The sequence below is a fragment of the Palaemon carinicauda genome, chromosome 45 (assembly GCF_036898095.1).
Source record: "Palaemon carinicauda isolate YSFRI2023 chromosome 45, ASM3689809v2, whole genome shotgun sequence".
NCBI lineage: Eukaryota > Metazoa > Arthropoda > Malacostraca > Decapoda > Palaemonidae > Palaemon > Palaemon carinicauda.
In genome coordinates this window covers 22,504,891-22,519,534 of record NC_090769.1, presented here as the reverse complement: position 1 = coordinate 22,519,534, position 14,644 = coordinate 22,504,891, and the positions used below count along the sequence as shown (strand labels likewise).

General features: G+C 36.1%; 1 protein-coding gene across 1 annotated transcript in view; it reads left to right on the top strand.

Moving 5' to 3' along the window:
- The window catches only part of LOC137634995 (apolipoprotein D-like), a 20,386-nt gene extending 6,057 nt beyond the window's left edge, over nt 1-14,329 (top strand). The window contains exons 2-7 of the mRNA XM_068367596.1: nt 1,910-1,997; nt 3,537-3,691; nt 4,827-5,018; nt 8,657-8,914; nt 9,953-9,998; nt 13,955-14,329. Coding sequence (XP_068223697.1) covers nt 1,910-1,997; nt 3,537-3,691; nt 4,827-5,018; nt 8,657-8,914; nt 9,953-9,998; nt 13,955-14,097 — 882 coding nt within the window. The 3' untranslated portion in view covers nt 14,098-14,329. The remainder of the gene's footprint in view (nt 1-1,909; nt 1,998-3,536; nt 3,692-4,826; nt 5,019-8,656; nt 8,915-9,952; nt 9,999-13,954) is intronic.
- The last annotated feature ends 315 nt before the right edge of the window (nt 14,330-14,644 follow it).

The window sequence follows — 14,644 nt, the reverse complement described above, 5'->3', positions numbered from 1 at the left end:
GCAATTGAAAACGGTAATAGAATTTGTTTAGAAATGTAAACATACACTTAACCTTTAGGTATATAGATTCTAGATATAATGCAAAAGCAGACTACGCAATATTCATAAACCTTGGCCCACAATCTGAAGTTGCAACTAGCCTAACTATGTATAGGCCTAGACCTATTATCGACGGATATATAAGAGTATATTACCCCCCAAAACAACTATAATTTTCGAAGAAAACATGAGTTTTTCTATAGGAAAAAAACAGTATCTTTTATTACGTAATGTTTCCCTAACTGGAACTATATAACAAACAAAAATATTACCGTTTCCAAAAACATCTAGGCCCTTTGGATGTCTTTTGGTAGCTCGTTTTCTCTCTATTATTGTCAATGGAGATTTTATAACAGAACTTGCTTATGTCAGAACTAATCAGTTATTAATACACTGCCATTTCAGGCTTCTAACTCGTTGCCTTCACTAACAAATTGAGAAAATAACTACGAGATTTTGAGTCCATTTCACCAGACTCCGGCTATTTTGAAGCCATTTCACCAAAAGCTCCGGCTATTTTGAAGCCACTTCACCAAAGACTCCGGCTATTTTGAATCCATTTCACCAAAGACTTCGGCTATTTTGAATCCATTTCACCAAAGACTTCGGCTATTTTGAATCCATTTCACCAAAGACTCCGGCTATATTGAATCCATTTCACCAAAGACTCCGGCTAATTTGAATCCATTTCACCAAAGACTCCGGCTATTTTGAATCCATTTCACCAAAGACTTCGGCTATTTTTAATCCATTTCACCAAAGACTCCGGCTATTTTGAAGCCACTTCACCAAAGACTCCGGCTAATTTGAATCCATTTTACCAAAGACTCCGGCTAATTTGAATCTATTTCACCAAAGACTCCGGCTATTCTGATTCCATTTCACCAAAGACTCCGGCTATTTTGAAGCCATTTCACCAAAGACTCCGGCTATTTTTAATCCATTTCACCAAAGACTCCGGCTAATTTTAATCCATTTCACCAAAGACTCCGGCTATTTTGAAGCCATTTCACCAAAGACTCCGGCTATTTTGAAGCCACTTCACCAAAGACTCCGGCTATTTTGAATCCATTTCACCAAAGACTCCGGCTATTTTTAATCCATTTCATCAAAGACTCCGGCTATTTTGATGCCACTTCACCAAAGACTCCGGCTATTTTGAATCCATTTCACCAAAGACTCCGGCTATTTTGAATCCATTTCACCAAAGACTCCGGCTATTTTGAATCCATTTCACCAAAGACTCCGGCTATTTTAAATCCATTTCACCATAGACTCCGGCTATTTTGAATCCATTTCACCAAAGACTCCGGCTATTTTGAATCCATTTCACCAAAGACTCCGGCTATTTTAAATCCATTTCACCATAGACTCCGGCTATTTTGAAGCCACTTCACCAAAAACTCCGGCTATTTTGAATCCATTTCACCAAAGACTCCGGCTATTTTGAAGCCACTTCACCAAAGACTCCGGCTATTTTGAAGCCATTTCACCAAAGACTCCGGCTATTTTGAATCCATTTCTCCAAAGGCTCCGGCTATTTTGAATCCATTTCTCCAAAGACTCCGGCTATTTTGAAGCCATTTCACCAAAGACTCCGGCTATTTTGGAGCCATTTCACCAAAGACCCGAAGACTCCGGCTATTTTAGGATTCAAGACCCGGAAATAACAAGGTTTTGTTATCAATATAAAACGTGGAATGTCTACTTTCCCTAAGGGTTTAATAAACCAATAACGAAAATAATCAACATGTTATAACTTTTAGAGGTTAATATTAATTGTTTATTATAATCAAATATGTTTTTTGCATTCCCATGCATTGAAATTATTTCCTTGTGCTTGTAATTAATTTCTTCTTCTATTTTTCAGTACCAAGGAGTGTGGTTCACCATCCAGAGTGTTCCGAATGAATATGAGAACTCAAAGAGTTGCAATACGATGAATTACACATGGCATGGTAAGTATAATGACACCATTTTATTATATAGTAAAGAAATCGTTAATTTTCAATTGTCACAGTTTCCTATTTTAACACTAGTTCATCTACACTTAGTGTGAAGTTTTTCAACTAATCAGAAAGTGTGAATTGTCTGACTGGTATAGTAGCCACGATATTTATATTTCCTATTTGGGTAACTTAGGTCTAAAACATTTGAAAATTTCACATATCCTAAATCAATAATAGCATTCATTAGAATAATATTTACGAAAAGAGAAAAAGAAAGTTTGAACCAACCTTCGCACTAAAAAAGTCTAAAATATTGGAAAATAAACCATAGAATACAAGCAGGATGGAAGAATTGGAAAAAAAGTGCGTGGAGTACTATGCGACAGGAGAATATGGGTTAAGTTGAAAGGTAAAGTACACAGGACAGTTGTGAGACCGGCAATGATGTATGGAGCGGAGACGTGGGCAAAAAAAAAGACAGAAGAGAAGAAGATGGATGTGGCAGAGATGAGAATGTTGAGATGGATGTGTGGGGCGACAAGAAGAGATAAGATACGGAATTAGGTAATTAGGGGTACCACAGGAGTTAGAAAACTATCAGATAAGATCCAAGAAAGTAGACTGAGGTGGTACGGTCATGTCATGAGAAGAGATGAACAGTATACTGGGAGGAGGGCGATGGAAATGGAGGTACAGGGAACGAGAAGGAGAAGGAGACCAAAGCGAAGATGGGTGGAGGGTGGACTGTATCAAGGATGACCTTCGATCAAAGGGATTAACGGGTGATGAGGTGTGAGACAGAGGTAGATGGAGAAAGCTGACCAGAAACATCGACCCCACATAGAAGTGAGAAAAGATGTAGACAAAGAAACCTACTTTCTCGGACACCGCCATCTCCTACCACGCACAAAGGCTTGATTACATTCAATCAGTCTAAACCTATACATTTCCCTGTCATCTTGGGAAATGTTTGAATACATTCAGACTCATTTCCTTTCATTAATGTAAAATTAACATATATTCTCCCAACAGACGATCGAATATTATCCGTTGGAAGAGGCTAACATTCAATCGGTCTAAACCTATACATTTCCCTGTCATTATTATTATTATTATTATTATTATTATTATTATTATTATTATTATTACTTGCTAAGCTACAACCCTAGTTAGAAAAGCAGGATGCTATCAGCCCAGGGGCTTCCAATAGGGAAAATAGCTCAGTGAGGAAAGGGAAAAAAGAAAATAAAATATTTTAAGAAGAGTAATATTAAAATAAATGTCTTATATAAACTATAAAAACTTTAACAAAACAAGAGGAAGAGAAATAAGATAGAATAGAGTGCCCAAGTGTACCCTCAAGCAAAAGAACTCTACCCCAAGACAGTGGAAGACCATGGTACAGAGGCTATGGCACTACCCAAGACTAGAGAACATAGCTTTCAATAGCTAAGAGTCTCTTCTACCCTTCTACATTGGGAAGTCTTTAAATACATTAAGACTCATCTCCTTTCATTAATGTAAAATTAACATATATTCTTCCAACAGACGATCGAATATTATCCGTTGGAAGAGGCCTAAGTGAAGAAGGTAAGAAGATCAAACAGGTTTCTGAAATAATGGAAGAATTTGAACTTCGTGAGCCTCCACATCCGGCTTACATGACAGTCATAGCAGCTGGAGTTCCTGAATCGCCCTATGAGGTACGTCAATAAACTTAAAAGAAGGATTTTTAGTGATGTCTCTATAATTATTATCATTAATAATAGCTAAGCTACAACCCTAATTGGAAAAGCAGAATGACTTTATGTTATTATTATTATTATTATTATTAGCTAAGCTACAACCCTAATTATTGTTACTGTTCTTGAAACATGTTATGTTTCCTTTCCTAACTGAGATATTTTCCCTGTTGGAGCCCTTGTGCTTATAGCATCGTGCTTTTCCAACTAGGGTTGTAGCTTAGCAAGTAATAATAATAATAATAATAATAATAATAATAATAATAATAATAATAATAATAATAATAATAATAATTGGAAAAGCAAAATGCCTATATGTCTGCAGGTCATTATTATTATTATTATTATTATTATTATTATTATTATTATTATTATTATTATTATTATTATTATTATTATTATTATTATTATATCCTAGTTGGAAAAGGCTACAAGCCCAGGGGTCCCGAACAAGAAAAGTAGCCCAGAAATATTAAGTAAAAACAAACTGTAAAAGAAACAATAACAGATAGAATATGAAAATAGAAATAATAACAGATAGAATATAAAAATAGAAATAATAACAGATAGAATATAAAAATAGAAATAATAACAGATAGAATATAAAAATAGAAATAATAACAGATAGAATATAAAAATAGAAATAATAACAGATAGAATATAAAAATAGAAATAATAACAGATAGAATATAAAAATAGAAACAATAACAGATAGAATATAAAAATAGAAATAATAACAGATAGAATATAAAAATAGAAATAATAACAGATAGAATATAAAAATAGAAATAATAACAGATAGAATATAAAAATAGAAATAATAACAGATAGAATATAAAAATAGAAATAATAACAGATAGGATATAAAAATAGAAATAATAACAGATAGACTATAAAAATAGAAATAATAACAGATAGAATATAAAAATAGAAATAATAACAGATAGAATATAAAAATAGAAATAATAACAGATAGAATATAAAAATAGAAATAATAACAGATAGAATATAAAAATAGAAATAATAACAGATAGAATATGAAAAACAGAAATAATAAACTAATCAGATAAGTAACATATAAAATATATATCGGCAGATTGTGTCTACAGATTACGTCACATACTCGTGCATTCACTCATGCCTCGAGTATTTTGGCTTCAAGGCCGAGTTCTTCTGGGTGCTTGGAAGGACTCCCCACATCTCGCAGGATTCCGTGGCGCATTGTCACCAAGCCCTGACGGAATTTGGCGCAAACACGAGCAAACTCGTCGACGTTGTACAGGGAGAGGTGAGTTCGAGGGAAAAATTTAGGACGTGGATATCAAACTCACGTTGATATCATCAGCCTAATCTCCTATGTCTACTTATGTAAAGAGACTCGGTTAGATTTCGCCAGTCGTCTCTATCTTGAGATTTTAAATCACTACTTCTCCATTCATCATCTACAGAGCCTCGGTTAGATTTCGCCGGTCGTCTCAATCTTGAGCTTTTCAATCACTACTTCTCCATTCATCATCTACAGAGCCTCGGTTAGATTTCGCCGGTCGTCTCAATCTTGAGATTTTCAATCACTACTTCTCCATTCATCATCTACAGAGCCTCGGTTAGATTTCGCCGGTCGTCTCTATCTTGAGATTTTAAATCACTACTTCTCCATTCATCATCTACAGAGCCTCGGTTAGATTTCGCCGCTCGTCTCTATCTTGAGATTTTAAATCACTACTTCTCCATTCATCATCTACAGAGCCTCGGTTAGATTTCGCCGGTCGTCTCTATCTTGAGATTTTAAATCACTACTTCTCCATTCATCATCTACAGAGCCTCGGTTAGATTTCGCCGGTCGTCTCAATCTTGAGCTTTTCAATCACTACTTCTCCATTCATCATCTACAGAGCCTAGGTTAGATTTCGCCGGTCGTCTCTATCTTGAGCTTTTCAATCACTACTTATCCATTCATCATCTACAGAGCCTCGGTTAGATTTCGCCGGTCGTCTCAATCTTGAGCTTTTCAATCACTACTTCTCCATTCATCATCTACAGAGCCTCGGTTAGATTTCGCCGGTCGTCTCAACCGTGAGCTTTTAAATCACTACTTCTCCATTCATCATCTACAGAGCCTCGGTTAGATTTCGCCGGTCGTCTCAATCTTGAGCTTTTCAATCACTACTTCTCCATTCATCATCTACAGAGCCTCGGTTAGATTTCGCCGGTCATCTCTATCTTGAGCTTTTCAATCACTACTTATCCATTCATCATCTACAGAGCCTCGGTTAGATTTCGCCGGTCGTCTCAATCTTGAGCTTTTCAATCACTACTTCTCCATTCATCATCTACAGAGCCTAGGTTAGATTTCGCCGGTCATCTCTATCTTGAGCTTTTCAATCACTACTTATCCATTCATCATCTACAGAGCCTCGGTTAGATTTCGCCGGTCGTCTCAACCGTGAGCTTTTCAATCACTACTTCTCCATTCATCATCTACAGAGCCTCGGTTAGATTTCGCCGGTCGTCTCAACCGTGAGCTTTTCAATCACTACTTCTCCATTCATCATCTACAGAGCCTCGGTTAGATTTCGCCGGTCATCTCTATCTTGAGCTTTTCAATCACTACTTATCCATTCATCATCTACAGAGCCTCGGTTAGATTTCGCCGGTCGTCTCAATCTTGAGCTTTTCAATCACTACTTCTCCATTCATCATCTACAGAGCCTCGGTTAGATTTCGCCGGTCGTCTCAACCGTGAGCTTTTAAATCACTACTTCTCCATTCATCATCTACAGAGCCTCGGTTAGATTTCGCCGGTCGTCTCAATCTTGAGCTTTTCAATCACTACTTCTCCATTCATCATCTACAGAGCCTCGGTTAGATTTCGCCGGTCATCTCTATCTTGAGCTTTTCAATCACTACTTATCCATTCATCATCTACAGAGCCTCGGTTAGATTTCGCCGGTCGTCTCAATCTTGAGCTTTTCAATCACTACTTCTCCATTCATCATCTACAGAGCCTAGGTTAGATTTCGCCGGTCGTCTCAATCTTGAGCTTTTCAATCACTACTTCTCTATTCATCATCTCCTACTTCACGCTTCATAATACTCAGCCATGTAGGCCTGGATCTTCCAACTCTTCTAGGGCCTTGTAGATCCCAGTTAAAAGTTTGGTGAACTAATCTCTCTTGGGGATTGCGAAGAACATGGCCAAACCATCTCCATCTAAGCCCTCGCCATGATCTCATCCACATATGGTACATATGCAAAGGGCCTCGGTTAGATTTCGCCGGTCGTCTCAATCTTGAGCTTTTGAATCAATACTTCTCTATTCATCATCTAGTTCACGCTTCATAATACTCAGCCATGTAGGTCCTCTCAGACTTGTAAGCCTGGGTCTTCCAACTCTTCTAGTACTTGGTGGAACTCAGTTAAACGTTAGGTGAACTAATCTCTCTTGGGGAGTACGAATAGCATGACCAAACCATCTCCATCCAACCCCTCACCATGATCTTATCCACGTATGGCACATATTACGCAAAGGGCCTCGGTTAGATTTTGCAAGTCGTCTCTATCTTGAGCTTTTTAATCACTACTTCTCCATTCATCATCTCCTACTTCACGCTTCATAATACTCAGCTATGTAGGCCTGGGTCTTCCAACTCTTCTAGTGGCTTGTGGAACCCAGTTAAAAGTTTGGTGAACTAATCTTTTTGGAAGTGTGAAGAACAAGCTCAACCCAACTCCATCTAACCCCTCGCCATGATCTTATCCACATATGGCACATATTATGCAAAGGACATCGGTTAGATTTTGCCAGTCGTCTCTATCTTGAGATTTTAAATCATTATTTCTCTATTCATCATCTCCTACTTCACGCTTCATAATACTCAGCTATGTAGGCCTGGGTCTTCCAACTCTTCTAGTACTTGGTGGAACTCAGTTAAACGTTGAGTGAACTAATCTCTTGGGGAGTGCGAAGAACAAGCTCAACCCAACTCCATCTAACCCCTCGCCATGATCTCATCCACATATGGCACATAGGACATCGGTTAGATTTCGCTAGTCGTCTCTATCTTGAGCTTTTAAATCACTACTTCTCCTTTCATCATCTACTTCACGCTTCATAATACTCAGCCTTGTAGGCCTAAGTCTTCAAACTCTTCTAGTGGCTTGTGGAACCCAGTTAAAAGTTTGGTGAACTAATCTCTCTTGGGGATTGCGAAGAGTATGCCCAAACTATTCCATCTAACTACTCACCACGATCTCATCCAAGTATTACGCAAAGGGCCTCGGTTAGATTTTGCCAGTCGTCTCTATCTAGGGCATTTAAATCATTAATTCTCTATTCATCATCTACTTCACGCTTCATAGTCCTCTCAGTCATATGCAGGCCTGGATCTTCCAAATCTTCTAGTGCCTTGTAGATCCCAGTTAAACGTTTGTTGAGCTAATCTCTCTAGGGGATTGCGAAGAGCATGCCCAAACCATCTCCATCTAATCCCTCACCATGATCTCATCCACATATGGTACATATTACGCAAAGGACATCGGTTAGATTTCACCAGTGGTCTCTATCTTGAGCTTTTAAATCATTATTTCTCTAATCATCATCTAGTTCACGCTTCATGCCCCTCTCAGCCATGTAGGCCTGGGGCTTCCAAATCTTCTAGCGCCTTGTGGAACCCAGTTAAATGTTTGGTGAACTAATCTCTCTTGGGGAGTACGAAGAGCATGACCAAACCATCTCCATCCAACCCCTCACCATGATCTCATCCAATACACTTGAGTAATCTCTCCTATAGTTTCATTTCTTACCCTGTCTCGTCATTGTTGATATAAAAACAAATCAATTATAGATATGCCCTATTCATGTATGAAATATCCCATTCAAATCAAAACTATTAAAACCTGTGTATCTGAAACTTCGTTACATTACAGCCCTGCCCCTACATGAAAAAATTAGACACCATATTCGAGAAAAATCGAAACTTGTTGATCAGTTTGGGAGTGATGGACGAGAACGCTCCACCCTATTCCTTTCAACCTCCATCTGCAGTCGACTACGAGACTGTGAACGAAGTAGAGATGGAAGCAGAAGAAACAGAGGAAGAAGAGGAAAAGGTACGAGTGGAGGAGGCTGTCGTAACTGAAGTAGAACCAGAAGAAGAAGAAGAAGAAGAGAGAAAAGTGATGGTGGTGAGTATTTTGGAAGTCACAGTTTGTGAGATATTGCATTGTTGATAACGAAGTGATTTGGATGTATAAATAAGGCAATGCATATGAAAGAAGCTCTTAAAAAGTCCAAACTGACCACAATAGGCTGTCAAAACTGATGATAGCAAGGTGTTATCTCAACTGATTTCAAGGTAGATTGGGATAAAAGTAAAGATTAAGAATTTTATTAATAATGTTGTTATGGTGCATGTAAAAAAACTTAAATTACATTATTAAGTATAAGCTTAGAAGCTTTGCACTAAAAGAAGCTCTTAAAAAGTTCAAACTGACCACAATAGGTTACCAAAACTGATGATATATGGTGTTAACTGAACTGAGTTCAAGGTAGATTGGGATAAAAGTAAAGATTAAGAATTTTATTAATAATATTGTTATGGTACATGTAAAAAAAAGAACTTGAATTACATTATTAAGTATAAGCTTAAAAGCTTTGCACTAAAAGAAGCTCTTAAAAAGCCCAAACTAACCAAAATGGGTTAACAAAACTGATGATATATGGTGTGGTGTTAACTCAACTGATTTCAACGTAGATTGTTATAAAAGTTAAGATTAAGAATTTTATTAATAATATTGTTATGGTGCATGTAAAAAACGCTTAATTACATTAATAAGTATAAGTTTAGAAGCTTTGCACTGAAACAAGAGTTTATTAAGTCCAAACTAACCACAATAGGTTACCAAAACTGATGATAGCAAGGTGTTATCCCAACTGATTTCAAAGTAGATTGGTATAAAAGTAAAGATTAAGAATTTTATTGATAATATTGTTATGGTACAGGTAAAAAAAGCTTAATTACATTAATAAGTATAAGCTTAGAAGCTTTGCACTGTAATAATGTTATGGTACAGGTAAAAAAAAAGCTTAACTTACTTTGCGGAGTGAGCTGTTATAGGGACCAGGAATTGCTTTCTTTGTTTTTTTATATTTATTAATTCTATTTTTTGCACTTATTATGATTATTACCTTTATAACTTTTAAAATACAATATTTATTCGCAGGTGACAACCATGGCAGACATTCCTATCAATTTCCCGGGACAGGATGGTAAGATATGGGCTTAAACATATGCACAGCAATGTGTAGGCCTAGGCTATTATTGTTATTATGACTCGCTAAGCTACAACCCTAGTTCGATAATGCACATCAGTGTGTATTACTATTATTATGACTCGCCAAGCTACAACCCTAGTTCGATAATGCACATCAGTGTGTATTACTATTATCATTATTATGACTCGCCAAGCTACAACCCTAGTTCGATAATGCACATCAGTGTGTATTACTATTATCATTATTATGACTCGCCAAGCTACAACCCTAGTTCGATAATGCACATCAGTGTGTATTACTATTATCATTATTATTACTCGCCAAGCTACAACCCTAGTTCGATAATGCACATCAGTGTGTATTACTATTATCATTATTATGACTCGCTAAGCTACATCCCTAGTTCGATAATGCACAGCAATGTGTATTACTATTATTATTATTATGACTCGCTAAGCTACATCCCTAGTTCGATAATGCACAGCAATGTGTATTACTATTATCATTATTATGACTCGCCAAGCTACAACCCTAGTTCGATAATGCACAGCAATGTGTAGGCTATTATTATTATTATTATTATTATTACTCGCTAAGCTACAACCCTAGTTCGATAATGCACATCAGTGTGTATTACTATTATTATTGCCAGCTAAGCTACAACCCTAGTTTGGAAAAGCAAGATGCTATTAGCCCAATGGCTTCAACAGGGAAAAATAGCTCAGTGAGGAAAGGAAATAAATATACGATATAAGAAGTAGAAATAAGGAAATAAATAAACGATATAAGAAGTAATGAACAATAAAAATAAAATATTTAAAAAACATTAACAGCATTAAAACTAATATTTAATTTATAAACTATAAAAAGACTTATGTCAGCCTGTTCAACATAAAAACATTTCCTACAAGTTTGAACTTTTGAAGATCTACTGATTCAACTACCCGATTGGGAAGATCGTTCCACAACTTGGTCACAGCTGGAATAAAACTTCTAGCTTTCTATGCATTCCAATAAGCGTAGAAATTTAACTTCGCAATGACAGAATTAACTCTTTTAAAAATAGCTTCTTTTTTTAACGGTAGAAGTCCACTCGTTTAATCATATTTCACTTTCACATATTTCGAAATATAATAGTTCTTGTTTTTATTGATATTATTAGTAATAAAAGGGAGACAGTTTTCTTATACAAACAAATCATATCTCTCTCTCTCTCTCTCTCTCTCTCTCTCTCTCTCTCAACTGCAACGCAATTTTGCTGTAGTTTTCATCCTATTATTATTATTATTATTATTATCATTATTATTATTATTATTACTGGCTAAGCTACAACCCTAGTTGGAAAAGCAAGATGCTATAAGCCCAATGGCTCCAACAGGGAAAAAATAGCCCAGCGAGGAAAGGAAACAAGGAAATAAACGATATAAGAAGTAATGAACAATTAGAAAACCAATTCGTGATACAGTTGTCTTCATTAATTCTGGTACATTACATAGGAAGCAAGGATGTCAGTGTACCGGAATTAAATGAAGCCAACTGTACCTTTCGAAGAAGCGATTTCAAGGTTATATTAAACCTCTTTCAGCCTAGAGTGCTGCCAGCACGCACAACTTCAAGGTTATACTCGCTGCTTTGGGGAGAACGTGTTGTGCCAAGGCCTTTATAAATACTAGTGATTTTATCTCTTCCTTCTGTCTCTTGTCCTAGGTTAAGGTTATTCAACAACCTTAATAACACCAATTGGTCAAGGTTATTCAATAACCTTAATAACACCATTTAGTCAAGGTTATTCAACACCTTTAGTAACACCGCTTGGTCAAGGTTATTCAATAACCTTAATAACACCGCTGGGTCAAGGTTATTCAACAACCTTAATAACACCGATTGGTCAAGGTTATTCAACAACCCTTAATAACACCACTTGGTCAAGGTTATTCAACAACCTAAAAAATACCACTTGGTCAAGGTTATTCAACAACCTTAAAAATACCGCTTGGTCAAGGTTATTCAACAACCTTAAAAACACCGCTTGGTCAAGGTTATTCAACAACCTTAATAACACCAATTGGTCAAGGTTATTCAACAACCTTTAAAACACCAATTGGTCAAGGTTATTCAACAACGTTAATAACACCGTTTGGTCAAGGTTATTCAACAACCTTAATAACACCGGTTGGTTAAGGTTATTCAACAACCTTAATAACACCGCTTGGACAAGGTTATTCAACAACGTTAATAACACCGCTTGGTTAAGGTTATTCAACAGCCTTAATAACACCGCTTGGTCAAGGTTATTCAACAACGTTAATAACACCACTTGGTCAAGGTTATTCAGCAACCTTAATAACACCACTTGGTCAAGGTTATTCAGCAACCTTAAAAACACCACTTGGATAAGGTTATTCAACAACCTTGATAACACCGATTGGTCAAGGTTATGCAACAACCTTGAAAACACCACTTGGTCAAGGTTATTCAACAACCCTTAATAACACCACTTGGTCAAGGTTATTCAACAACCTTAATAACACCGCTTGGACAAGGTTATATTCAACAGCCTTAATAACACCGATTGGTCAAGGTTCCTTGGTCAAGGTTATTCAACATATATAACACTTGTACCATTAATTATTATCATTTTATCATAATTGCAGATTTTCCGTTTGAATTCATTTAACATTTATAGCAACAAATCCATTGCAGAAAGTATATTGCCAATATACAAAATAAATAAAAAAAATAATTAAAAATCTATTGATCAAGAAACCAAGCAATAATACTAGCAAATAATACCTTCGATGAGATGGTTTAACCTTGAAGAAAATCCTACTATATAAAAAAAAGCAAAAATCTTAAAAATCTCACCAAATTCACGTTCCTCCAAACACCTTTATTTTTCACTGACGCCATTTTTTCCCGTCTCTTCAGATATCCTGGGTGTTTGCGAGCTCATTTTCAAATACACCATTAATTATCACATTCATCATTACATTTGCGGTCAATGCTTATAGCCTCTTCATCACGTCTGTGTATAGAAATATCCAGAAAATTAATTCTGATCTTGTAAAATCTGTGTTTAAGACACACACACACACACGCACACACTCACAAGTTTAAATTCCCCTGGGTGACTGTGTATAGCTGTCAATCTTTCCTTTGAGCAAGTCTCCGTTTGGATACCAATATATCTTATATAACAAGAATAACCATAATGATAATAATAATAATCTTATACGGTAATAATAATAATAATAATAATAATAATAATAATAATAATAATAATAATAATAATAATTTATCTATATCAAGTATGGCTCCAGGTTAAACACTTCGACAATTCAGTGAACAGTTTTAGGAGTACTTTCCATTAACCCTAGTTTTTCATTAACTCATTTATAGTTGATTTCTTGCTTCTAAGATAATTTATTTTAACTGAATTTATTGGAATTCAAGTAGGATTATCTATTTCAACTGTAGGCCTATTGCTTTATTGGATTCCTCCTAGTAAGACTAGTGGCATATTGTTTTCCTAACCAGGATTACACATTCCTCCTAGTAGGACTAGTGGCATACTCTTTTCCTAACCAGGATTACACATTCCTCCTAGTAGGACTAGTGACATACTGTTTTCCTAACCAGGATTACACATTCCTCCTAGTAGAACTAGTGGCATACTCTTTTCCTAACCAGGATTACACATTCTTCCTAGTAGGACTAGTGACATACTGTTTCGCTAACTAGGATTACACATTCCTCCTAGTAGGACTGGTGGCATACTGTTTCCCTAACCAGGATTACACATTCCTCCTAGTAGGACTGGTGGCATACTCTTTTCCTAACCAGGATTACACATTGACCTATAAGCCTAGTAGTAACAAATGCTATGATAATAATGAAATTAATAATAACTGATTTCAGGACTCTAATAAAAACTATTTATTTTTTTTCAGAGGAAACTATCATTGAGGACTCGGTGGACGAAACTCTGCCTGAACCGGAACTGAACAACAGCTCAGCGCCTTGCAAGACCAGCAACATTGCCATACCACTGTTCATCCTCGTGGCCGTTCTATTGCCGGCAATACCACGGTAACCGGACCTCTGGTAACCGGATCTCTGATAACCGTACTTCCCGAAGATCCGGTTTGAATAATGTTATTTATATTTCAGACGATTTTATTAAGAACTGCTGGATTGGTCTATAGGCTATGAGTCTAGCCAGGACCCTTAGGAGACGAAAAAGATTAGGCCTATGGGCTGTTGTTACTGGATAGTTTATTAACTTTATTGATAAATTCAATATCTAGTCAAAATAAAGTCTCACAAATGGAGTGGATTAATTTTCTTTGCAATATTATGAGGATTTGTAAGATAATGAACCTCAACATACCTTTTTCAGAATTTCATTGCCTTGAGAACAAGAGAACATAATCATGTTTGCAATATATATATATATATATATATATATATATATATATATATATATATATATATAATTATTATTATTATTACTACTAGCCAAGCTACAACCCTAGTTGGAAAAGCATGATACTATAAGCCCAAGGGCTCCAACAAGGAAAAAATAGCTCAGTGAGAAAAGGAAATAAATAATTGATTTGACAAAATTAACCATAAGTACT